This window comes from Triturus cristatus, chromosome 6, assembly GCF_964204655.1.
Source record: "Triturus cristatus chromosome 6, aTriCri1.1, whole genome shotgun sequence".
NCBI classification, from domain to species: domain Eukaryota; kingdom Metazoa; phylum Chordata; class Amphibia; order Caudata; family Salamandridae; genus Triturus; species Triturus cristatus.
In genome coordinates this window covers 1,526,200,570-1,526,225,627 of record NC_140589.1, presented here as the reverse complement: position 1 = coordinate 1,526,225,627, position 25,058 = coordinate 1,526,200,570, and the positions used below count along the sequence as shown (strand labels likewise).

Genomic DNA, 25,058 nt, shown 5'->3' with positions numbered 1-25,058 from the left:
GATATGCACTGCTGTTGAATGACTCGGGTGTCTGTTTTGTTAGAATACGGTTGTGGTGAAATACCCTTATTGAGGTGACTGTATTCATCAATACTTGGGTCGTATCCGTTAGATCATGTAATTTATGATCTGATCTACTTTATTCTGATCCTCGTTATCTACTGTTTCTTTCCGCAGAATTAGGTGTAAAGAATAGAATTACCCGCCCCACTTTAGGAACGCTGTTGGCAAGTGTAATAACGAGAACTGGAAAAACAGAGGAACAAGTTAGAATTAATGTATTTATGTATAAACTAATACATGTTTGGGACACTTACATTATTCAAACTACTGAGTTTTCATTCGAACCTAAAGGGATGCTCCTATGAGCAGTGAATGCAGTGTCTGACCCACAAAACCCTACATCATTGTGGAGTACTTAAACCAGTGACTATGGCACATTCATGACCAGTAACGTGTGGTGGTGGGCACGCCACAAAGATAAGAAATCTACAGAATATTCGAAACCACATTTAAAAAGAAATGTGCTTAAGAAAGTAGTCGTGCCATTACACAATGCACGCACAAAACCAGACCAGTCTACAGAAGTCCCCCAGTAAGCCCAACCCTCTACTGGTCCTGAAAATAAGTTGTGGAGCTGATGCCAATCGCTCTAGAGGCAGAGTCCACAAAAGTCAAAGGGTAAAAGTCCACAGTGGTTCCCCACACTCCAGGTAGGGGTTCATGAGCTGTGCAGGTATGTGCTCCTGTCTTGCCCATTGTCTTCTCAAACCTTCTTTCTTGTACAGGATTTTCAAAACGAAGGTGGAGAGTTCTAGACCCCAGGTGTTGCGTACCCAGTCTAGAGATGTCACATTATTCTTACCCCCCCCCCCCTCACCTCTAACTTTAAGGGATCAACCCACTGACATTCTAGTTCCCCTTGCAAGGTATTCTGGGAAAAGGAAAGATGGTGACTTGGAGTGAAATTGCAGCACACCTCCCCTCTTAGCTAGGCTCCACCTACTCGGGACTTCAAAGGAACTCCATGTGATGGCTGGAGACCGAGGTCTTCCTGTCCAGACCTCCTTCTCCAATTTTGCAACATTCTGCAGTTGCTTGACAGGCTGGTTCTGCTAATCAGCTTCTGTAGATTTTGTACACAGCCATTGATTGCCAGGAGAAATCCTCTCTCTCCACACTGAGCCTCTTGTTTTAGGGGGGCTTTGACCTGTTAGCTGGATAGCAGAGTAATTAACTTTCCCAGCATGGCAGCCCAAATGAAGAATCCCATTCAGCCAGGTTTAGGGAAAGATGGCACATTTTATAGTACATGAAGGACTTTATATGGAGTAAAACAGACCCAGCTCAATAACCTCTCTAGGTTTTTCGAATAAATAGCTACATTTTATGCACATTTTACCCAAAAGCAGCTTAAAGACTACAGATGTATACTTCCACCAATAAGAATGGCGGTATTTCTTTTGGATTCCCAAATGAATTTTAAGGCTTTAGCAGTCCGCAATCAATTTAGTTGAAATCCATCTTGGAAAGGGCACCCTGTGCACAGATGCCAAGCTGAGTCAGACAACAGCCTTCCTCGCTCAGCCTGCATATATATGTAGACACATGTCCACACACAACCTACGAAGAACCTCTGATCATAGCTGTGTGGCAGCAGACTTTATTTGGGTAAAAGCGGTATCTGAAAGAAACACGTTAGTTAGATTCCTCACCTTAGAATATCCCCAGGCGTCAGGCTGGATCCTGAAAGATTTTTCGTCATCAATATCCCTTGCGCGTCGCTAGGCGTTGTCTGCGGCTCCACGTCCGTCGTCTGCGTCGTGTGCCGGAATGACGTCGCCGGAGTACTTAGACGCCGCCCTCGTGCGCTGACGTCAGTTCTTCTTTTTTCCGCGCCAGACAGCGCCGATCCGGGAAGAGCTTACCCCTTAGTCATTTTTTGACTAAACTTTTTGACTCTTTTTGGTCTATTGTCGACTCGACCCTGGTGCCGGTAGGATGCCTGGGTTTAAAGCCTGTGACTCCTGTCATCGACTGATGTTGGTGACGGATCACCATCGCTGGTGCCTTTACTGTTTGGGGCCCGACCACGATGCGCAATCGTGTATCGACTGTCAGGCCTTGACCTCGAAGGCTAGGCGGGAGCGGTCCCATAAGCTTCTCGAGCTTCGACACTCGGCTACGCGCCGTTCAAGGTCCCAGTCCAGGAGGAGGTCGATGGACCGTTCGCGGAGCCGCAGCCACCATCACCGCTCGTCGGACTCGAAGTCTTCGGGTAAGTCGAAGCACTCAAAGAAGTCCAAGAGGCGACACCGCTCTTCGGTCTCCCCTCGCCGGTCGCGTGACTCGGTCGAGGGTCAGTGTGGTCCCACCCCCGCGGCTCCATCTGAGTCGCAGGAACCGCGTCCGTCCCCATACCCGCCGGTCCCTGGGACTAACGCGACTCCGGCGGAGATCAGTGCCTTCCTCTCGGACATGAGGGGCCTGGCTCTGCCGTCGACACCTGCCGGTGCGCCTTCGGGCCCCACGGGCTCTACTGGGCGACCTCGCGAGCCGGCGGCTCCGGCTCTGGCGCCGTCAACGACTTCGGTCCCGACGCCGCAGGTCCCCGAGGGATCCAGGCCTGTATCTCTGCCGGCACCGGTCAACCTCACGCCGCCTCCTCTGCTGGCGCCGACACCTGTTCCACCTCCGGCGCCGTCTCCGGACGACGCCGTTCCTCGGTTCAGCCCCGGTCTGGGCCCATCGCCGGCGCTGCGCCGTCCGACGCCGCATCCGACGCCGATGGATGAACATTTCATCTACCGCCCGGCTCCGATTATTCCCCCTGTTTATCAGGAGTCGGATGACGGGGGCGACTGGGAGGGGTCTGAGGACCCTATGGACAGTCAGGCCCATTTAGCACAGGACTGGGCGGACGAACTGGGGGATGCCAGTGGTCTGGACACTTCCCCGGACACTGGTTTCATCTCTCCTCCGACTGTGGCCTCAGAGGAAGTTGCAGCTTTTTCAGTGGTGCTGCGCAAGGCGGCCGACGCCCTTGGGCTGGAGTTGCCTGCTGTGGCCGTGAGGACTAACCTCCTCACTGAAGTACTTCAACCGTCAGCAAGCTCCTCGGAGCCTCTGCTGCAGTTCAATGGGGCACTGGTGGACGTTCTGCAGGGCACCTGGTCCAAGCCCTCCACAGTACCTCCTGTGGATCGGAACGTGGCCCGGCGCCACCGCCCTGCTCCGTGCGACCCCAGTTTTCGGTCTCACCACCCCACGCCCGAGAGTCTGGTTATCCAGGCCTCTACTTCCCAATCATCCTTCCCGTCTGCTCCTCTGGATCGGGAATCCAAGAGGCTAGAACAGTTCGGAAAGAAGCTGTTCTCTTCCCATAGTTTGGGCCTGCAGTCTTTGAATACCGCTTGCCTCTTGGACCGTTACTCCCACTCTCTGTGGGATATGATGGAGGACGTGCTGCCCCTGTGTCCGGAGGAGACTTGGACACGGCTCGCCCAAGCTCTCGCCGATGGGCGAGATGCAGCACGACATGCTATACGATGTGGACTAGACAAACAAGTTACTTACCTTCGGTAACGCTGTATCTGTAAGAAACATTAGTTAGCTAGATTCCTCACCTTAGAATATCCCCAGGCGTCAGGCTGGATCCGGAAAGATTTTTTGTCAGCAATACCCCTTGCGCGTCACTAGGCGTTGTCTGCGGCTCCGCGTCTGTCGTCGGCGTCGTGCGCCGGAATGAAGTCGGAGTACTTAGACGCCACCCTCGCGTACTGACATCAGTTCTTGTACATAGCTTTCCGCGCCAGGAACGCAGAGCCATGCAAGAGACCGACACTGGTGCCAAAAAAGTCTAGGGGTCTTAGAATAGATACCCCAGCAATACCAACCCCAGTGGTGGGTCTGCGAACCAAGATCACACCAGAAAATCCTGGAGAACAGAACGGCCAAAGAAGCAGTCTCTCCGGACTTGGCTGTCCAGGCAATAATGCTTGGCAAACGTGTGCAGCGAGGCCCACGTTGCTGCCTGACAGATGTCCTGCAAGGGGACTCCCCGACCCAAGGCCGTTGTCGCCGCCGTGGCCCGAGTGGAATGGGCCCTCAACCCAACAGGAGGTTTCTTTTTAGCCAAGGAGTAACAATCTTTGATGCACAAAACGACCCACCGAGAGATGGTTCGCCTGTTTACCGCCCGCCCCTTCTTAGCGCCCACGTAGCCAACGAAGAGTTGGTCGTCCATCCGGAACTGTTTTGTGCGGTCCAGATATGAGAGCGTACGTTTTGGGTCCAGATGGTGGAGCCGCTCTTCCTCTTTCGAGGGAGGCGGAAAGAAGGTGGGCAGCGTAACAGACTGCCCAATGTGAAAGGTAGTCACAACCTTAGGAAGGAAGGAAGGGCGAGTGCGGAGCACAACCTTGTCCGGGTGAATAGAAAGGAAAGGAGGCTTAGTAGAGAGAGCCTGGAGCTCACTCACCCTTCTAGCAGAGGTGATGGCTACCAGGAAAGCAGTCTTAAGCGTCAAGAGACGAAGAGGACAATTATGAAGTGGCTCAAAGGGAGCGCACATCAGATAAGTCAAAACAAGATTCAAATCCCACTGAGGCATTACGAAAGGGACAGGAGGAAACATGTGAGTAATGCCCTTAAGGAACCGAGAAACAACAGGGGATTTGAAGAGAGAAGGCTGATCAGGAAGCCGAAGGAAGGCAGAGATAGCAGAAAGATAACCTTTAAGAGTGCCCAGAGCAGAGCCCTGCTGGGCCAAAGAAAGAGGGAAGAGTAGAACCTCAGAAAGAGGGGCGGAGAGGGGATCCACAGCCTTTGCTGTACACCATGCCAAAAATGTGTTCCACCTACAGGCGTATATCGTTTTAGTGGAGGGACGCCTGGCTGCCAGAATCACATCGCAGACTTCAGGAGGCAAGTCAAATGGCATCAACTGTCGCCGCTCAATCTCCACGCATGAAGGTGGAGACTGGACAGGTTCGGGTGGAGGACCGTCCCCTGCTGCTGCGACAGAAGGTCCTCCTGAAGAGGAAGTCGTATCGGGGGATCGATTGACAGACTGAGTAGCTCGGGATACCAGTACCTTTGTGCGCAATCCGGAGCCACCAAGATGACTTGGGCCCGGTCGCGCCTGATCTTCTTCAGCACTCTGGGCAGAAGTGGTATAGGCGGAAAAGCGAACAACAGACCGCAACTCCACTCTCGACGAAAAGCGTCCCCGAGCGAGTGCCGCCTTGGAAACTCCAACGCGCAGAACTGCTGACATTGCGCGTTCTCTTCGGTGGCGAATAGATCTAACCAAGGCTCTCCCCACTGCTGAAAGAGGCCTTGCGCTACGTCCAAGTTGAGACGCCATTCGTGATCCATCATGCACTGGCGGCTGAGTTCGTCTGCTCTGGCGTTCAGCTTTCAGGCCCATTCCACGCCAGTGGGCGGCAGAGTTCACCATCACCTGCTCCACTGGCATTCCATCACGTCGGACAGGTGGGTGCTGCAAATCGTCCGAAGGGGCTACTCCCTCCCCTTCGAGACGACCCCTCCAGCCATGCCACCGCAGTACCATCGTATGTCGGGGATCACTTGAATCTTCTGCGGGAGGAAGTTGCGGCCCTCTTGGCCAAAGGGGCCGTCGAGCGCGTTCCTGTTCCAGAAGTAGGTCGTGGCTGCTATTCCCACTACTTTCTGGTTCCCACGAAGGGCAAAGGGGGCCTACGCCCTATCTTGGACCTCAGGAGCGTCAACGCCTTCCTCCGGAAGGAGAGCTTCAAGATGCTCACCTTAGCTCAGGTTCTGGCTGCCCTAGATCCTGGAGACTGGATGGTAGCGTTGGACTTGCAGGACGCATATTTCCACATCCCCGTCCTACCGGCGTTACCTGCGGTTCACGGTGGGTCAGGAGCATTTTCAGTTCACCGTGCTCCCCTTCGGCCTCACCAGTGCCCCTCGGGTGTTCACGAAAGTGATGGCGGTGGTCGCAGCTCTTCTGCGCAGATTAGGGGTTCCAGACTTCCCCTATCTCGACGATTGGCTGTTGAAGGCGGGTTCGCCCCAGCAAGTAGTCTCCCACCTCCAGACTACGGCCGACCTCCTGCATTTGCTGGGGTTCTCCATCAACGTGCCGAAGTCGCATCTGAGTCCCTCCCATAAGCTCCTTTTCATCGGGGCGGTTCTGGACTCGGCGCAGTTCCGGGCTTATCCTCCGGAGCAGCGGGTCCGGGATATTCAGGCTCGGATTCCCATCTTTCAGCCTCTATCCCGGGTTTCGGTCAGGTTGGTGCTGCGGCTTCTGGGTTTGATGGCCTCCTGCATCCTGTTAGTGCATCACGCCAGGTGGCGAATGCGGGCTCTGCAGTGGGACCTGAAGTTTCAGTGTGCCCAGCATCGGGGCAACTTGTCCGACCATGTCTTGATCTCGGAGGGCACTGCAAAACAGTTGCAGTGGTGGCTCATGAACCGCGATTGGGTCAGGGGCAGATCCCTCTCCCTACCCCACCCGGAGCACGTAATGGTGACGGATGTGTCCCTCCTGGGATGGGGGGGCCACATGGGGGAGGTGGAGATCAGAGGACTCTGGCCTCCGGCGGAGTCTCGGCTCCATATCAACCTTTTGGAGCTGAGAGCGATCCGACTTGCACTGAAGGCATTCCTTCCCGTTGTCCGGGGAAGTGTGGTGCAGGTGTTCACAGACAACACCACCGCCATGTGGTATTGCAACAAACAGGGCGGGGTGGGGTCGTGGACCCTTTGTCAGGAGGCTCTACGCCTCTGGACATGGCTGTAACATCAGGGCATTACCCTGGTGGTTCAACATCTGGCGGGCTCTCTGAACGCTAGAGCAGACGAACTCAGCCGCCTGTGCATGATGGATCACGAATGGCGTCTCAACTTGGACGTGGCGCAAGGCCTCTTTCGGCAGTGGGGAAAGCCTTGGTTAGATCTATTCGCCACCGAAGAGAGCGCGCAATGTCAGCAGTTCTGCGCGTTGGAGTTTCCAAGGCGGCACTCGCTCTGGGACGCTTTTCGTCGCGAGTGCAGTTGCGGTCTGTTGTACGCCTTTCCGCCTATACCACTTCAGAGTGCTGAAGAAGATCAGGAGCGACCAGGCCCAAGTCATCTTGGTGGCTCCGGATTGGGCACGAAGGTACTGGTATCCCAAGCTACTCAGTCTGTCAATTGATCCCCCGATATGACTGCCTCTTCAGGGGCACCTTCTGTCGCAGCAGCAGGGGACGGTCCTCCACCCGAACCTGTCCAGTCTCCACGTTCATGCCTGGAGATTGAGCGGCGACAGTTGATGCCATTTGACTTGCCTCCTGAAGTCTGCGAAGTGATTCTGGCAGCCAGGCGTCCCTCCACTAAAATGGTATACGCCTGTAGGTGGAACAAATTTGTGGCATGGTGCACAGCAAAGGCTGTGGATCCCCTCTCCGCCCCTCTTTCTGAGGTTCTCCTCTTCCTTCTTTCTTTAGCCCAGCAGGGCTCTGCTCTGGGCACTCTTAAAGGTTATCTTTCTGCTATCTCTGCCTTCCTTCGGCTTCCTGATCAGCCTTCTCTCTTCAAATCCCCTGTTGTTTCTCGGTTCCTTAAGGGCATTACTCACATGTTTCCTCCTGTCCCTTTCGTAATGCCTCAGTGAGATTTGAATCTTGTTTTGACTTATCTGATGTGCGCTCCCTTTGAGCCACTTCATAATTGTCCTCTTCGTCTCTTGACGCTTAAGACTGCTTTCCTGGTAGCCATCACCTCTGCTAGAAGGGTCAGTGAGCTCTAGGCTCTATCTACTAAGCCTCCTTTCCTTTCTATTCACCCGGACAAAGTTGTGCTCCGCACTCGCCCTTCCTTCCTTCCTAAGGTTGTGCCTTTCACATCGGGCAGTCTGTTACGCTGTCCACCTTCTTTCCGCCTCTGCATCCCTCGAAAGAGGAAGAGCGGCTCCACCGTCTGGACCCAAAATGTGCGCTCTCCTTCTATCTGGACCGCACAAAACAGTTCCGGGTGGACGACCAACTCTTCGTTGGCTACGTGGGCGCTAAGAAGGGGCGGGCGGTGCACAAGCGAACCATCTCTCGTGGGTCGTTTTGTGCATCAAAGCTTGTTACTCCTTGGCTAAAAAGGAACCTCCTGTTGGGTTGAGGGCCCATTCCACTCGGGCCACGGCGGCGACGACGGCCTTGGGTCGGGGAGTCCCATTGCAGGACATCTGTCAGGCAGCAACGTGGGCCTCGCTGCACACGTTTGCCAAGCATTATTGCCTGGACTGCCAAGTCCAGAGAGACGGCTTCTTTGGCCGTTCTGTTCTCCAGGATTTTCTGGTGTGATCTTTGTTCGCAGACCCACCACGGGGTTGGTATTGCTGGGGTATCTATTCTAAGGTGAGGAATCTAACTAACGTGTTTCTTTCAGATGAACAACTTCGGTAACGATGTATCTGTAAGAAACATTAGTTAGTTAGATTCCTCACTGACCCACCCATCCTCCCCGTTCTGCGAACCGACATCTAGGGTTAAGGTTATCCTTTTCAGGCCCCTAGACTTTTTTGGCACCAGTGTCGGTCTCTTGCATGGCTCTGCGTTCCTGGCTCGGAAAGCTATGTACAAGAACTGACGTCAGCGCGCGAGGGCGGCGTCTAAGTACTCCGACGTCATTCCGGCGCACGATGCCGACGACGGACACGGAGCCGCAGACGACGCCTAGCGACGCGCAAGGGGTATTGCTGACGAATAATCTTTCCGGATCCAGCCTGACGCCTGGGGATATTCTAAGCTGAGGAATCTAACTAACTAATGTTTCTTACAGATACATAGTTACCGTAGGTAAGTAACTTGTTCTACAGCTCAATTTCATTTTTTCGTAGAGCTTTCATTGAGTGAGAGTCCATTAGGGGCCCAGCCTACAGCAGTGGACCAAAAAACAGCGCTGAATTAGCAAACAAATGGGTTAGAACCCTCTATCTTACATGTACGAACTATGAAGCTGTGTCAGATAGGAATTTAATTGCATTCACGTCCCCTTCATGACTGGTAACCATACACTTTCATCCCTAAGTGTTCTCAATTTTAATTAGTAAGGGACTCATTCTTTGCCAGTTGTCCAGATTTGTACATAAGGAGCATACAATGCTTTACATGCTTTCTGACCGGCTGACAGATAAAACTTTACATTGGTGACTGTGTTTCCTGATATCATAACTATTTCCATAACCATTTTTATATCTGACTTTTTTGGGGGAGGCTCTGTTGTGCTATATTTATGTTTTTATATGGTCTGTATATCAACAATACAATGACCTGGTCTCAATTTGTCTTCCAGCGTGCTTGTTACACTGCACAGCATATTCTTCAGTTAACAATTAAGCAACCTCTGGCATTGCTGGGAGGTGGTTGCACAGAGAGTCACCTGGCTTCTTATCTAAGATACAAGGTTAGTAATTCGATTATTTTGATCTGATCTTTTATCTAAGCTTCCAAATCGCTCAAATTATTTCAGAAACAGCCTTTTATTGTGTATATTTATAAAAACGATATCCAGCATCCTTTGTAAGAGATTGTAATCACATTTTTTCGGTAATAATCGATTTTAGTTCCGTTTATATTTTATGGACAATTTGGCTTTTTTTTTTTAATCTAGTCCTTAAGAACTGTGCTTTGAAGACCACAAAGTCCTTTATCAGTTGGATTTCAGCAGAGGTCTTAACTGCAGACATGGGTCTCGTGCAGCCTCCCCTAACCATTAACCCACATTAGAAATGATTTATAGTAATCAATCCTTAATGATTTTCATGCAAGAGAGGATTGGGTCAATCCAAATTTCAGCCTCTTCCAAAACTTTAAAATAGTCTTCTAAATCCAAAATTGCAAAAGCGTAGGGCTGACTTACAGTCATAATGTGTTTTTTGCAAAACAGTCCATTACCAATATCCACCCATTAAGTTTTATGGTAGGGACACGTATATAAATTTGTGCCCATAGCTCTGTTACGGGCACAATGCCCTAGTCGCCGATAATTTCGTTGCTGGAACAAAAGTTGCTTAGCCTTCTGTTTTTTAAAGTGTTTATTCGTTTTCAGTTTGCAAAACACGGGCAAGAGATACAGGACAAAGTAATTTTGGGCTTCTCAATCAGCTCTTACTCCTTCCTCTAAAAGCTGGCTTATTTGCAGCAGCCAGGCTACTCTACTCGACCAAGAATTTCGATCACATCCCTCAATACTCTTGGATCCCCACTGGCTTCCTACTGAGGCCAGGATCAAATTTTAGCTGGGATATTTAGCCTTCAATTAATCCAAGTAAAAGCTCAGTCTTATTTGACCAACCTCGAGTCATTAGACGGTTCAAGGAACTTGTAGTAGAGAAAGCCTTCTTCTGGAAAGACCTTTATTCAGAACCTGTCCGGCTCTACAACATTCCTTCTCCAGAGCAGCCTCCACCTTCTGAATCTGCCGAACTATGGTCATTGGAACTGCCCCAAACCTCCCTTCAACATCTAATAAAGGCTCACCTGTTCAAGCTATACCTGACCCAATAATCCCCACAGTTCATGAATGATCAACCCGAACCCCACTATGCTATCAGAACTGATTTTTGGGATAAATTGTAATCCTCACCCTCTTCTTCTGCCTTTGGATTAGTTTGTCACCTTCCTCTTCCATCCTCTTCTCCGTGTTCCAGCTAATCACTTCTTTCTGTGCCCCTGCTTCTTGTTCCCCTTCTCTTCTGCTACCCTCTCTTCAAGTCTTCCTCTGTCCTTCCACTCCTGCCCACTCACTCATTCACCTACCCATGCTCCTCCTCCCCTCTTACTTGGATCTGTTTATGTTAAACCTTTTGGCTTCAACAAATGACCTGCAAAGCACATCTATACCCTGGGCCACCATGTGCTATTGAAATATGGTAAGTGAATACAATGAATAAATACATTTGCATATTACTGTTTTTTACAATCGTGCCGGGGTGTGTAGTACCCACGGCCGATGAGATGTCACATGCATTCATTAACTTTGAGGTGCACTTAAAATATGTTAATATCATCACCAGTGTCATACCCTGCCCAGCCCCAGCTTGGCCATCACAGCTAATGTCCATTGTTCAATATCTCGGGTAGTCTTTGTATTCTGATGCAGTGCTGCAGTGGAGGTGAAAACCACAGCTGAGACAGCGTGGTTACCCGTGCATCTTAATTCCCTCCATAAATCCCAAAGGATGCCTGTACTTTACAAACAGTATCCCCACTCAGTCTTTGTTCCTCTCTGGCATCTGGGAGATCACTTAGCCCCTGTAGCAGTGTAGCCCAGTCAGCTAAGTAGTCTGTTCATTCTTAATTTCTTCTTATGCGTTTCTTCTGACTTTCTTTAGCCACCACCCATTCCCCCATGTCCCTGATCCAGATGTTAAGTGGTGGTGCCTGTGACTGTATCCAGTGGACAGCTAACCATCTTCTAGCTGCTATTGCCCCTAGAGCCACACATGTATAATTCATGATGCCCTTCTTTCTCTAAAGCACTATTCACAATAGACATTGTTTAGGGGTCTGGCTCGACAGACCACCCATGACTGACTGCAACCTCATCCCAAACTCGTACCAGAATGTGTGAGCCATTGGACAACTCCATTTCCTATGTAAAAAAATCTTTATTAGATATTCTACATCTTAGACAACTAGATAACCCTTTTTAATTGGCATAAGCGACATAAGATAGGTTCTCAGTACATAATGGGACACCGCGCCACGAACACATGACCCAACACCTACGAGACCTCCACTGGCTCCCCGTTGAGAAGAGGGTCACCTTCAAACTCCTCATCCACGCCTACAAATCCCTCAACAACATCGGACCCAAATACCTCAAAGAGCGATTATCCTTCCACGTACCCAAGAGGAACCTCCGCTCCGCCGACCTCGCCCTGGCAGAGGTCCCCCGCATCCGCAGAAACAGAGCAGGGGGGATAGCCTTCTCCTACATCACAGCCAAGACCTGGAACGAGCTTCCCGTGAACATCAGAAGCTCCCCAACCCTGCACACGTTCAGGAAGAACCTCAAGACCTGGCTCTTCGACTGACCAGGAGCTGCCCCCGCCCCCCTAGCGCCTCGAGACCCTCACGGGTGAGTAGTGCGCTTTAAAACTACCTGACTGATTCATAATGAAATTGGAATGATGTGAATCTGGCATTGCTCTGTACTTTATTTTTTTTAATTATAATCTTTATTAAAATGTTCAGCCATCCAAAGTGATAGAAACGTTAATAAACATTAATATGCTCATAGACATACAATGAAATCATTTTCAGCACTGTTGGCATCATTATAGAACTGTCTTATAGGTAAAACCATGCCAAGTCATATTCCTATAAGGTCCCCCACGTGTATATAGTGCTACTGTCTTTGGCTTTTCATAGCATAGTTGCTGGTGGCTCACACCCACCTGCCCTCTTTGCAGTAGGACGTGGACCTGGCGCCATCCTTTGTGTACCACTAAAGCATCGAGGCACAATGCTTAATCAAACATGCCCCACTCACTCACTCTCCTGATGGTCTAGTAGGTCCTGTATCATTGCAGCCAGCTTTCTCAGATCCTCGTCGGCTCTCTCATCTTTTCTGATTCTTTTCAGTTGCACATCTTTCATACCTCCCGCTCATTCATATCTCTGCCCCATTTCAACCATGTGGGGCGTCTATTAGATAGTCAGTGGATTGCTGTTTGGCTTTTGGCCAATTGCAGGCCTAAAGTTATGAATTTCTGTTGTATTTTGCCCTGCTTGGGTTTACTTATAATACTCAGTAGACAGTGCTGTACTGTTGTCATAAGCCTAAGGCATGTCACTTGCTTAAGCTGTGATATCACTTCCTCCATATACTTCGATATCATCTTACATGCCCATGGCATTTGTAGGAACGTGGCACCTCTGTCATCACATTTTAAACAGGTCAATGTCCTGGTAGTGTATATTCTCTGCAGCTGACTGGGTGTAAGATATGTATGGTAGAGATAATTAAAGTGCATCAATTTGAACCGCGCATTGCCTGCAATTTCCTACACCTACATGAAGGTTTTTGCCCAATCCGTATCTATCAAGGGGGTCGGCAAGTCGCTGTTCCCAGCCTGTATGGCTTTTATTGTGATTGAAGTTCTGTCGTTCTTCAATGCCTTATAAAGACCAGAGACCATTCTTCTTCTTCTGACTCCACCCCATTTCAAACCTCCCAGGCAGTGCACATCACTTGTAACAAATGACAGGAACAGCCCAGATCAAATTCCAAAGGTCTCATGAGCCTCTTCAAAAGTTTATAGACTTATCACCCAGGTATACATCACACAGTGTGTGGTTCTCTCTCCCCCCCCCCCCTCCCTCCCTTCCTCCCCCCCTCCCTCTCTCTCCCTCCCTCCATCTAATAACATGTTCTCATGTATGCTCTTATCAGATAGACTGGCAGAGTTCCCCCCGGTACCACCCACTTTAGGAGTCTGATTTCCAAGATCGGATCCTCCGCACACCATCAGGCATAGTAAGCATTATATAAATGCAAAAGCAATTTTGCTACCCACTGCTATTGTGCAGCAATATAATAAAGTTCCAGGTCCGGTAAGCCCAATCCTCGGTGCGCTCTATTCATTTTCAACACCTCCGAGTGCATTCCGTCTCTTTTCCCCACCATACCAGTAGGACTTACAAACTATCAATTTCCATGAAAATGGGCTTCAAGACCGCACACACAGTTTTTTTTTTAATATGTAGAGACCATTTTCGCCAGTCCCACTCTACCCATGATGGAGCGCAAAACAGAATTCCAAGCCTCTTCAATATCCTACCCAGCTTTTGTGCATGATGCAGTGCTGGCCACCCATATTCCCATTTACCATAGTGCCATCTGTTCCCGTCATAAGGCCAGGGCGGGTAGTTTTGGCTGCAGCATTTCTCTCAGTCCTGCTAGGGGCTACAGTAGTGTCTTTGCTTATTAACATATAATACTGAAACTGCTGCACATTAAAATCCAGCCCCCCCCCCCCCCCAATAAGAATGGGGACAAACTCTTGGGGTCAAGCTAAGTACTCCAGTGCGTCATCCACATATAGAGAGACCGCATTTACCATGTCACCCACCTGTACTCCCCTTGGCTAAATTTCTCAACACCACCATATTGCCAGTGGTTCCAGTGCTATTGCGAAACAAATAGGCAATAGTGGATACCCCTGCTAGGTTCCACTCTCCAGCTGCCAGATGTCCGGCAACACAAATGAAATCTGCCAACTGGGTCCTCTCACTGGAGCAACAACCATCTCAGAAAATTCCTTCCAAATCCAATCTCATTAAGGACCTCAAACGGACTTCAAACCGTGGAAGTCGAATACCTTTTCAATGTCAAGCACCACTGGGGCACAATCATCCTTAACCTCCTCTATCGAGGCGATGACCTGGCTGAGGCATTTGATATTCATGAGCGTATTGCATCCCTGTATAAAGCTTCATTGGTCCACATGGACCGGAGCTCCAACCCTAGGCAGCAATCTGTATCTTGGAGAGAGTTTTCATATCTACATTTAGCATAAATAATGGCTGGTATTAGCCAAGTTACACTGTGGTTTTATCAGATTTGGGTAATATTACAGTAATAGCCTCTTTCATGTTATCTGGAAATATATCTTTCAGCTTCTCCTCCATGTAACTTGTGTGCCACAATGGCAGCGTATGCTTTATAAAACTCGGAGAATAATTTGTCCCGTCCAGCAGACTTGCCCATGGACAGAGCTCAAAGAGCAGCATCCTCCCCCTCTGTAGTAATTACTAGCTCTTGTTTCTTCCTGGATCAGCTTTGGAAAACTAAGGGGTTCCAGGAATTCCTTGATCCATGACGGATCTGGCAGCACCGGGCTTTTATAGAGGCTCCCAAGATATGCAAACAAGGCATCATTTAAAAAAAAAAAAAGCTTTTATTAAGCGTACGACTTGGAACATCATCTTATACAGAATTAATTACATGTATACACAGTTTGAGCTCTGTGCTACAACGGATCTGCTGCCTTGGTTTTTCCTTTTTTAAACTTCTTAGACTGCAGTCTGATGGTGTCCCTGCTGCAGTTGTGTGAGCATTGCTAGAGGTGGTGAGCTTGTCTGTATGATAAGCAGGTGTGCTGGTCTTGATGGCTTTGTAAATGATGCAGCTGATTCTGAATATGGTGCAGCCAGCAGGGGGAGTCAATAGAGTTCCATCAGGATAGGGGTGATCACATTTTTCCCTGGAAGATACATGCTGCATCATGTAGAATGTACTGAAGGGGTGTCCGTGTGGCGTTTAGGAGCCCGTGCAAGAGGGCATTACCAACATCCAGTTCCAAAAATGAGGGCATGAACAGCAGCTCTGAAGTCGCTTTCCAGAAGAAATGGCTCAACTTTCTTTTCAAGATAGCTGGTACTGGACCATCTTCGTTTTGGTGCAGAGGGTTCTTTGTGAGTGACGTTGTGGTGTCCAGGGTGAATCCAAGTGACTTGGTATTCGGTGAAAATTGTGGTTTGAAGACGTCCAGGTTCATGTCATTGAGCCAGGTTTGTACTGTTTACTGTTTATCTTTGGCAAATTACAGGAATTCTGTCTTGGTTGGGTTGGGCTTCAGGTAAACACTGGATATCGAGGTCTTGATGATGGACAGGCAGTGTTTGAGGCATTGGATGCCTAAAGCATAGGAGACTTTAAAGTAGACTATTGGTGAATCCTAATGCTGCTTCTGAGTAGAACACCAAGTGGCTCTATTCTACATAGAGCCACTTGGTGTTCTACTCAGAAGAAGGTGTTCTAGGCCCTAATGACTTTGTCAACTATTGTCCCATCACTCACCTAGAATTCATCAGCAAGATAATTGAAAAAGCAGTCTATATTCAATTCCAGGTCATCTTCAACCTCTACGGTTGAAGATGACCTGATACAGTATGAAACCCTAGGGGACTCTGCAGGTGATGAGGATCTTTTGGAACCTGGAGGTGCCTATGTGAACAAACAAGTGTCAGTTGGAAAGGTACAGGGAGAAACAGTGAAGGACATTGCCAGTGAATCCCATTGGAGACTCCTGGTTGAGTATGAGGGTGGAATGGTCCAACATATCTCAGGTAGTTGAGAGTTCCTACAATATCATGACCCAGGAGTCATCTTCAGTCAGTGTCTCAGTGCTGCAGGTGGTGGTTAGCACTGATGTGATCTTGGAATTGAATATAGACTGCTTTTTCAATTATCTTGCTGATGAATTCTAGGTGAGTGATGGGACAATAGTTGACAAAGTCATTAGGGCCTAGAATAGGTTTCTATAGAAGTGGGCGGCTCTGGCCTTTCTTGTTAGTTTCTGGGAAGGTGCCTTGACTGAATGAAGCACTGGCAATGGGGAATAGGGGTGAGAGCTTCCCCAGAGCTTTGATGAAGAATGTGGGTAAGACATCATCTTCATAAGAAGTGGCTTTGAGGGACTTGAGTATGTCTGCAAGATTTGCAAGTGATGCAGCTTTAAAGGCTGACTGTTGCAGGATCCTACTGTAAGGGTTGGACATAAGAGATGATGCTGGTTTTCTGTAAACTATCTGCTGTTGGATCTTCTGTATTTTTCACTGTAGAAGTGGTTGATGGCAGTGCACTTTTCTGTGGATTGAGGATTAGGTTGGTCTGGCAGGTGGTTGATGCAGTGCTTGATTGTCTTGAAAAGCATTTTGCTGCTCTTGGTGACTTCATTTATGCTGTTGGTATAGTACTTTATTTATGTATTTATAAAGTTTTATATAGCGGGAACAGGGGCCAGGGGGATAACGGAGCGCTTTACATTAGGATGGATGAATGGAAGTAAGGAAGGAAGGACATGAATGCAAAGTAGACAACAAGTAGCAGTAAAAAAAAAAAAACAAGCAGGAATTGTTACAAATTCAGGAACAGTTGCACCATGGAGGGTCATACAATAAACAAGTTTGCGCGGGCTCCTGGAAAAGAGGAGCAGTAGCGGATGATGGTACAATGGAAGTAGGAATAATGCCTTCGAGTAGGTGAGCCCTACCCAATCAGGGTAAGAATTTATTTATTAAAAATCTTTTGGATTCCAATTTGAACGCCGTTGTTGCAGAGATTCTGCGTACTTCTGGAGGAAGCGAGTTCCAAATCTTTGGGGCGGCGCCGGAGGAGGCTCTGTGCCAGGTTCTCTTTTTCTTAAGGATTAGTGGTTTCAAGAGGAAAGTATTGGTGCTCCTTGAGGCTCTTGCCCCACAAGAAAGCTCAAGTTTTTGCGCTAGGTACCTGGGAGAATTGAAGTGAATAGCTTTGTGTGTCAGAACAGCAATCTTTAACTGAATACGAGCTTCAAAGGGCAGCCATTTGAGAGATTTTAGAACTGGGGATATGTGCTCATTTCGCTTTGAGCCTGTAACCAGTCTAGCCGCGGAGTTCAGCGATACTCTTAGAGGAGCCAGAATGTATTTGGGTAGGCCGCAGAGGGTCGCGCTGCCGTAGTCAAGCCTCGGCAGGACAAGCGCCTGGACCACCTGCTTGAAATTGTTTTGTGGAAGAAAGGGTTTGATCTTCCCGAGTGTCCTCATCAAGTGATTTGCTCCCTTGCAGACCTTACTCATGTGATTTTTCATGTTCAGGTGCTTGTCCAGGGTGACTCCGAGCGATTTGGCTGAGTCTATGATAAGAGGAGTGCAGTTGAAGGCAGTGAGGTGATTCAACCAAAGGTCAAGCTTGGGGGTGTGGTTCGGAGGGGAGATGACCATGAATTCTGTTTTGGAGGTGTTGAGCAGGAGATGGTTCTCAGTTAACCAGTTTTGAGTAGAGGATAGGGTTGTGTTGAGAGAGATTACATTTTCTGGGGGAAGAGATTACCACATAGATTTGCGTATCGACCGCATACATATGAAAGAGAGTGTCCGTGGAGTTTAAAGAGTTAGCTAATGGTTCCAAGAACAGGTTGAAGAGGATAGGAGCTAGGGCGGAACCTTGGGGAACCCCCATGTGAACTGGAGAGGGCTGGGAGAGAGAGTGGTTTGCCTTGACCCTTTGAGATCTGCAGTGGAGGAAGGACAAGAACCATTGTAGCACCTGACCAGACAAACCCATCCTGTTTTCCAGAATGGAAAGGAGGTTGTCATGATTAACCGTGTCGAATGCTGAGGAAAGGTCCAGGAGGATCAGGAGGCAGAATTCGTTTTGGTCAAGCATTTTTAAAATGTCATCCATAATGTGAATGAGCGCCGATTCGGTGCTGTGCCCCTTCCGAAAGCCAGATTGATGCTGGTCAAGGAGTTGGTGCTCCTCAATGTGAGCACAAATCTGGGATTGAACGCATTTTTCCAATGTGTTTCGCAAGGGTGGGAATGTTGGAGATGGGACAGAAGTTATTGAGATCAGCTTTGTCTGCGTTGGGTTTTTTCCAGTATAGGTGAAACCTGAGCTGCCTTTAGGCAATCGGGGATCGTTCCTTGAGAGAGTGAAGCGTTTACAATCCTTGTCCAGGTGGGGATGAGAACATTCTTGATTTCTTTGAAGATGGTTGGGGGCAACGGATCATTGAAATGGTTAAATGGGTTTATGTTATGAAGGATCTTGGTAATATCTTTTTCACTATGGGGTAAAGGTGCTCCAGGACGCATTGTTCTTGATGTTCAGGTTAGTAGAACTACGTTTTTCACAGAGGTCAAGTGGTGATCTGTCACTGGAGGAAGGCAATAGAGCCTTCTTAGAGACTTTGCTTTGCCTCATGTGATGAAATGTCTGTGTATTTTTGCGGAGGGCCTTCAGTATCAAGAAGTCATCAGGGGTTCTTTTTTTTCTTCCATTTTCGTGCACTAAGTAGCTTGCAGTTGTGTCTTTAATTGGGGCGTCGATGTTCACATAATTTTTAAAAAAGTGTTTAGAAGGTTGTTTGTTTCAGACCACTGTTTGTTCAGTGCATCACAGTTTTAAATCAATATATACTGATCAATCTTGTCGCTTTAGGTCGGCTTAGCTGTTTCACCTTTTCCTTTGCCCTACAAGTCCAACACAGCATCCTCTGCCAGTTGACTCTGATGAGTCCGCGTCATCAAGCTGGTCCTCTTGGACTTTTGCTAGGTGCTCATTGCAGTTAGCAGTGCCACCATGGACCTTAGCATCTCTAGTCTTGGTTCTCACTTCATGCCAGCTCATTATGTAATATCTTTAGTGTAGATGGGTGCTGCCTCAGGGTTCACACTCAAAGGTAATAATAGCGTTGTAGTGGCACCGAGCCCTAAGAAGCTGTAACCGTCACCCAGCATCCAGCGCCCGAACCATCATTCAAGGTTGTGTCTAAATCTCTAAGTCGCACTAATGAACACAATTTAGGCACACTCAGAATCTTCCTGTGTGGTGATAACCAATCTTTGCTACGCCGAGCTCCTTGTTTCATGCATAGACGAAACATAGATTTGGCGGCGCTAACTGTCATGAAAGAAGCTTCTGCAATTTGAGCCCCTGCCAAATTGTTCTAAATGTAACCCTTGTAATGCCAGATGGATTTTTAGCCTGTTCATACTTTTGACAGTTAAATACCCCATTGGATGCACTCCCAATGTGGGCCTCTCTTCCTACCTTCTCACTGCTTTATCCCCCATCTTCCTGTCTGTATTTCCAGTGCTTTAGCAAAGCACCAGCACCTGTCTGGGGAAACCTCGCAGCCCTCCTTGATTGAGCCCCTTGTTGTCTGTGGGACTCTTTTTGGGCCTCACACATCCCCAGTTTCCCTTGATACTACCCTCAATCACCGTCTCTCAGCCTCCCTCTCTGCTGCGGCTCCGTTCTGTTGAATCCTTCACCGCTTTCGGCGTGGAAGGCCTGCTTCCACCTACACTACAGGTGTCTTCAGCTGATCAGTGACCACCTCCTGGGTCGGGCGTCTCTACTAGTCACATCAGGCCACTTTGAGCCGCCATTATGAGGACCCCCACCCTTCATTCATCGCCTGGCTACCAGTGTACTCCCTCTGTTAGCAGTGTCCTGCCTCAGACATTTCTCAGATGAGGCTTGTTGGAATTGGCTCTTTTTGCAGGGTCATCCCAGAACGTTTTGCCTTCCTCCTGTATTGTTTCTGACCTGTTTTTGTTGGTTTTATGACTGTGGGCACTTTACCACTGCTGATCAGTGCTAAAGTGCATATGCTCTCCCTGTAAATTGTTGTTATGAATTAGTGATTCCATGATTGGCATATTTGATTTACTAGTCAGACCCTAGTACAGTGCACTATGTGTGCCCAGGGCCTGTAAATCAAATGCTGCTTGTGGGCTGCAGCACTGATTGTGCCACCCACAGAAGCAATCTGTAAAGTGTAACTCTGGCCTGCCACTGCTGTGTGCCGTCTGGGACTGTCATGTCGACTTGGCAAGTGCACACACTTGTCAGTCCCTAAACCTTCCCTATTCTACATGTTAGTCGCCCCCAAGGTAGGCCCAAGGTACCCCTGTGGGCAGGGTGCATCGTATGTGAAAGGTAGAACATGCACTGATGTGTGTGCCACGTCCTGATCGTGAAATACTGTCCATTTTGTTTTTCACTATTGCAAGGCTACCTGTTGCCATAGGACAGAATGGGGAGTTTGGTTATAACATCTTTAAAACATAACTGGCCCTGGGAACAAGGTAGGAAAAGAAAGTTTAGTATGCCTGAACTCAGAATGTTAAAGTGAATCTTTTAGTAAGGGTGATTTTTACATTCTGTGTTTGATAATACCACTTTTAGAAAGTAGGTATTTTCTTGCCTAACCATCCCGTGTGCCTCTGATAGGTTTGTGTATTGCATGTCTGGCTTTTGGATGACAAGGGCTGGAGAGGGGCAGTGGCTCCAGAGAGAATGATGAGTCAAGGCTGGGCTGAATAGGCCTGGTCTGCATTTGGAGTGGTGGGAGGAGTAGCACCTTCACCTGAATAGGGCTGTGCCTGCCTTCCACAATTACTGCTCCGCTCCCCTGTGGTGTGTCTGGAGCCAGGGCTCACACTGACAATGGAGGTTGTTATGAACTTGGAAAGTGCCCCACAGAACTGTTTTTGGCTGGGTACAGACACTCTCTGCCTTCAGAGAACAACGATTTTTGGGGTATAAAAAAGAAGGGCCCAGACTTTTAGATCACTTCTGGGATATCAAGAGGAACCTTTGCCAAGGAAAACAGCCAGATAACCTGAGAAGGACTACTTTCCCTGTGCTGTTTGCTGTCTGGGGTTGGCCTGCAGTGTCTGCTTGCTGCCAAGGAAAGGAGTAAAAGGACTTTACTGTTTGCTTTGTCACCTGCTTGAAGAAAATATCTCCAAGGGCTTGAAACTGAGCTTGCCTCCTGTTCTGAAGTCTCAGGGACACAAAGACTTCACCACCAGCTCCCCTGAATTTCCTTGCTGGGCATACCCACCTGCATAGCGGTGACTGCTGCTGTTAGGACCTCTAGAGGCTGTGTGTTGCTGGGATCTGGAAAATCGACGCAACATCAAAGAAGCGTGTCGCATCTGCACCTGTTTTCCAACGCATTGCCGAAGAAACCGTAGCAGTGCTTGCCGCGGCCCGAGAAATCGTTGCATGACGCATTGGGTGCAACGATCTCCAAAGTCCAAGATCACCAAACCTGACGCAAGCGTGCTGTGCTGCTACACGAAACCACGCATCGTACCAGATCGACGCATCGCACCGAGGCGCCAAGACTGTCGCATCATTGGGGGCCGCAGTAAGAAACAGACGCATCAACTCCCTACGCAGTAAGAAAATGACGCATCACCACCTTCCGGTAAGGAACCAACACATCAACTCCCCTGCGCTGCAGTAAGGAACCGACGCATCACCTCCCCCGGAGCAAGAAATCGACGCATCACCTTCCCTGAGTGTAAGGAAACGACGCATCATCTTCCCTAAGGCCATTTTGTTTGTTTTGCGTGACGCATCTAAGGTGCTTTTGAGAAAAGTGTTGTATTCACAACTTGCATTGAACCGAACTATTTCTACCATTTGAAAGCCTTATTTTAAATACTGTATTGTGGATTTTTGTTGTTGGGTCTTGCTTTGGTGAGATAAAGATTACTTATTTTTCTAAACTGGTTTGGTGTCCATTTGTAGTGTTTTCTTTCACTGTATTGCTGTATGTGTTCACAAATGCTTTACACACTGCCTCCTAGATAAGCCTGTCTGCTCGTGCCAAGCTACCAAGGGGGTAAGCAGGGGTTATTTTAGGAGTGTATCCCCCTCGCCCAGACTAGAAGCAAGGGTCCCTATTTGGACAAAGGTACCTACCTCTGCCAACTAGAGACCCCCATTTCTAACGAGGCTCATAGCCTACCAACAGTGTGGGTTACTGCTCTTTTTTTCTTGACCTGACTCAGCAGTTAATTGATGTCTGATGTATTAGTGGCTGTGCCCCATGACTACTATGTTTAAAATCGTGGTAGACTAGATCCTCTAATAGAAAAGGTGAGAGCATAGCAGCAATAGCATGGCAGCACTTTCAAATTTCTGTGTAATGGGTCTATAGATTAATTTTAACAATACCTCTTTGGTGTTTCTATGTCGTCTTAACAAAGCAAAAGTATTTGGTAGATAAGGACCTATGTATTTGGAAATGTAATGAATGTCTGTATGCGAGCATCTAATTATTTTTCTTTTCGCAGAGCGCTAGCGTGCCTGACAGCGTTCTCAAAGACCTGAATTGCTCGCACCCTGATTACCAGATTGTGGCAGAAGTTTTTTCCCAGTCACTTGAATCAGTAGCTCGCAGCTTGGAGCATGATGGGGGTGAACTCCTTACTGATACGTGCAGAGGACATTTGTGGTCGTCTCCACCTGGTCCACCATTGGATTCACATGATCCTGCTTCACTTGTTCAGTGTGGCTGTGGCTTATACAAGAAACACCAGTCTCTCGCTTTGACAACTCTGGGAAGCCGTGGTTGCCCATTCAATCCTCAAGACTCTTCTCAGGAGCTTCAGATGAACCCCAAAGACCATCTCTTGTTGGATTGCTTCGCTGCGAAGGTCAGTGGCCTGCAAGTAGCGGTGGAGACAGCCGCTCTCATTCTGGACCTGGCCTATGTCATCGAGGATCAAAATTAGCTATGCTGCCATGTTTTTATCAGAATGTGTTTGATTTTTGCAAACGATTTTTCCATTCTATAAAGATATACAAAACAAAAGTCTGGTAATAATGCAGCGTCGTCAGAATACCGTGTTCCAGACGTAATTGTAATCTTTGCTTGAACGAAAAAGCCTGCTGATATTCTGTTCACGGTGCTGTTAAAACATATGTATTTTATCTTTCCTGTTGATAGATCCAATTAATTGATTCATATTTTTGCAGAGAGTAATGTTGAAGTTTAATCAGTTTGCGGATGTTACCAGATTAATTGTACAGTATTAATGGGCCCATTAAGAAATAAATGTTGTTACGGAGCCAGATGTTTTGTTCCGCAGAAGTTGGCTATCAATCTATTTTAAACGGTTATGGATTGATTAACACGTTCACCATCCAATTTATATCAGTGATTATTGCAATGTGTTCTGAAATATTCCATGTTACATCTTCACTCATCTATTCATGCTTGGTGAATGTAAAGTAGGTGAGGAAAACGACGTAGTTTTCACTGAGTGCTCCACGAAAAGCGTTTTCATATTTTCAGTTGCCTGGTTTTCTCTCAAGGGTAGTCATTAAAATGTGATCAAAATCACGGTCATAGATGGCCGCATGTCGTGCTATCTTGTTTAATAATGAAATGTGATAAATCTCAACCGTTCTCTAGTTACTTCTTCTTTTTCACGACCAATGAGCATGGCCAGAAATAAACATTCTAACCAGACTCTGGAAGTGTGCCTTGGCCACTCTGCCACGTCAATCCACCGGGGACTTCGTGCCAGCTGGCTATTGGTAATGATGTGCATTAGCAGCGTGCCAACATCCTAAGACTTTTCATTATAGAAGTAATATGTGCACCTAGGTTGTTGCTGTAAAGCAGTGGTTCTTAACTTAGGGTCGCTGGACCTTTGGAGGTCTACAACTCCTACTTGGGGGTCCGCGGCTGCTCTAGTATGGATGACCGGTCACCTCAGCTGGTAAGCACTGATGAGAATGTTATTAAGAGCAAAGAAGGCAGTGTGATATGCTAGAGCAATGATTCCCAAACGTTTTAGAACCCCAACCCAAGTTTTTAGAACAACAAACTTTCGAGACCACCTAGCTCTAAGGGTCTTGAGGCTGGCGATATTTTTTATGTAACTAAAGCATCATGCGGCAGTGCACTGTTATTTGCAGAAGGCACATATTCTATTGAAATGGCCTCTAAATTTGCTCAGCCATACAGACAAGTAATGTGTGGAAATCGAGTTTAAGCAATTATTTGTCCTTTGTGCATCACCAAGTAAAGTGTCTTGATTTGTTATTTATTCTATTAAAATATTTGCTTCCATCACACTTCAGAATTACAAAGAAATTTGCTTCATTTATGCTTTCCTAACTGCTGATTGGTATATTTACAGGTGTATACATTTTGTTGTGTGTTACAAAAATGACATCCTACAGCCTTTCCATTCACACTTAATTTACTCTAGCAAGATTTTCACATAAATCACTTTACTTTTCTTTCTCTGGCTGCAAGGTGAGAGGAGTTTGTAAACACAAAAATTCATGTTACAAAAGTGAGCAGTGATTTGTAGAGAAATGCAGAATTTAAAGGTATCTTTATATATTTATTGGACTAGCAAATCACTTCATCTTTTAAAAATAAATTACATTTTGAAAACTAGATAATTCAAACTTCGGTTTTCAAATTTTTTTCTTTTTAATTGCATTAAATATTGAATACTTTCTGCGTTTGTTGGATGTATACTAAGCTCTGTATTTGTAGGGATTGATTTGAAGTTCTAACTGCTTAGGCGGGGTCCCCTGAGTCCACTCCAGGAAGTAGCCAGAAAATGAAAATAACCCCCACTTTAAATTGATGCCACCAAGCAAGTGAGCCAAACCCTTCCTAGGACAGCTTTCTGGTCTCTTCCAACCATGCATCTTTCTATTCATTCTTTCACCCTTCTATCCACCTGCTGATATCTACTATT

General features: G+C 47.7%; 1 protein-coding gene across 1 annotated transcript in view; it reads left to right on the top strand.

Annotated features, from left to right (window-relative positions):
• Positions 1-24,748, top strand: part of MKKS (MKKS centrosomal shuttling protein) — a 91,766-nt gene extending 67,018 nt beyond the window's left edge. The window contains exons 3-4 of the mRNA XM_085612681.1: positions 9,322-9,432; positions 22,626-24,748. Of these exons, the coding sequence (XP_085468807.1) occupies positions 9,322-9,432; positions 22,626-23,066 (552 nt within the window). The 3' untranslated portion in view covers positions 23,067-24,748. The remainder of the gene's footprint in view (positions 1-9,321; positions 9,433-22,625) is intronic.
• The last annotated feature ends 310 nt before the right edge of the window (positions 24,749-25,058 follow it).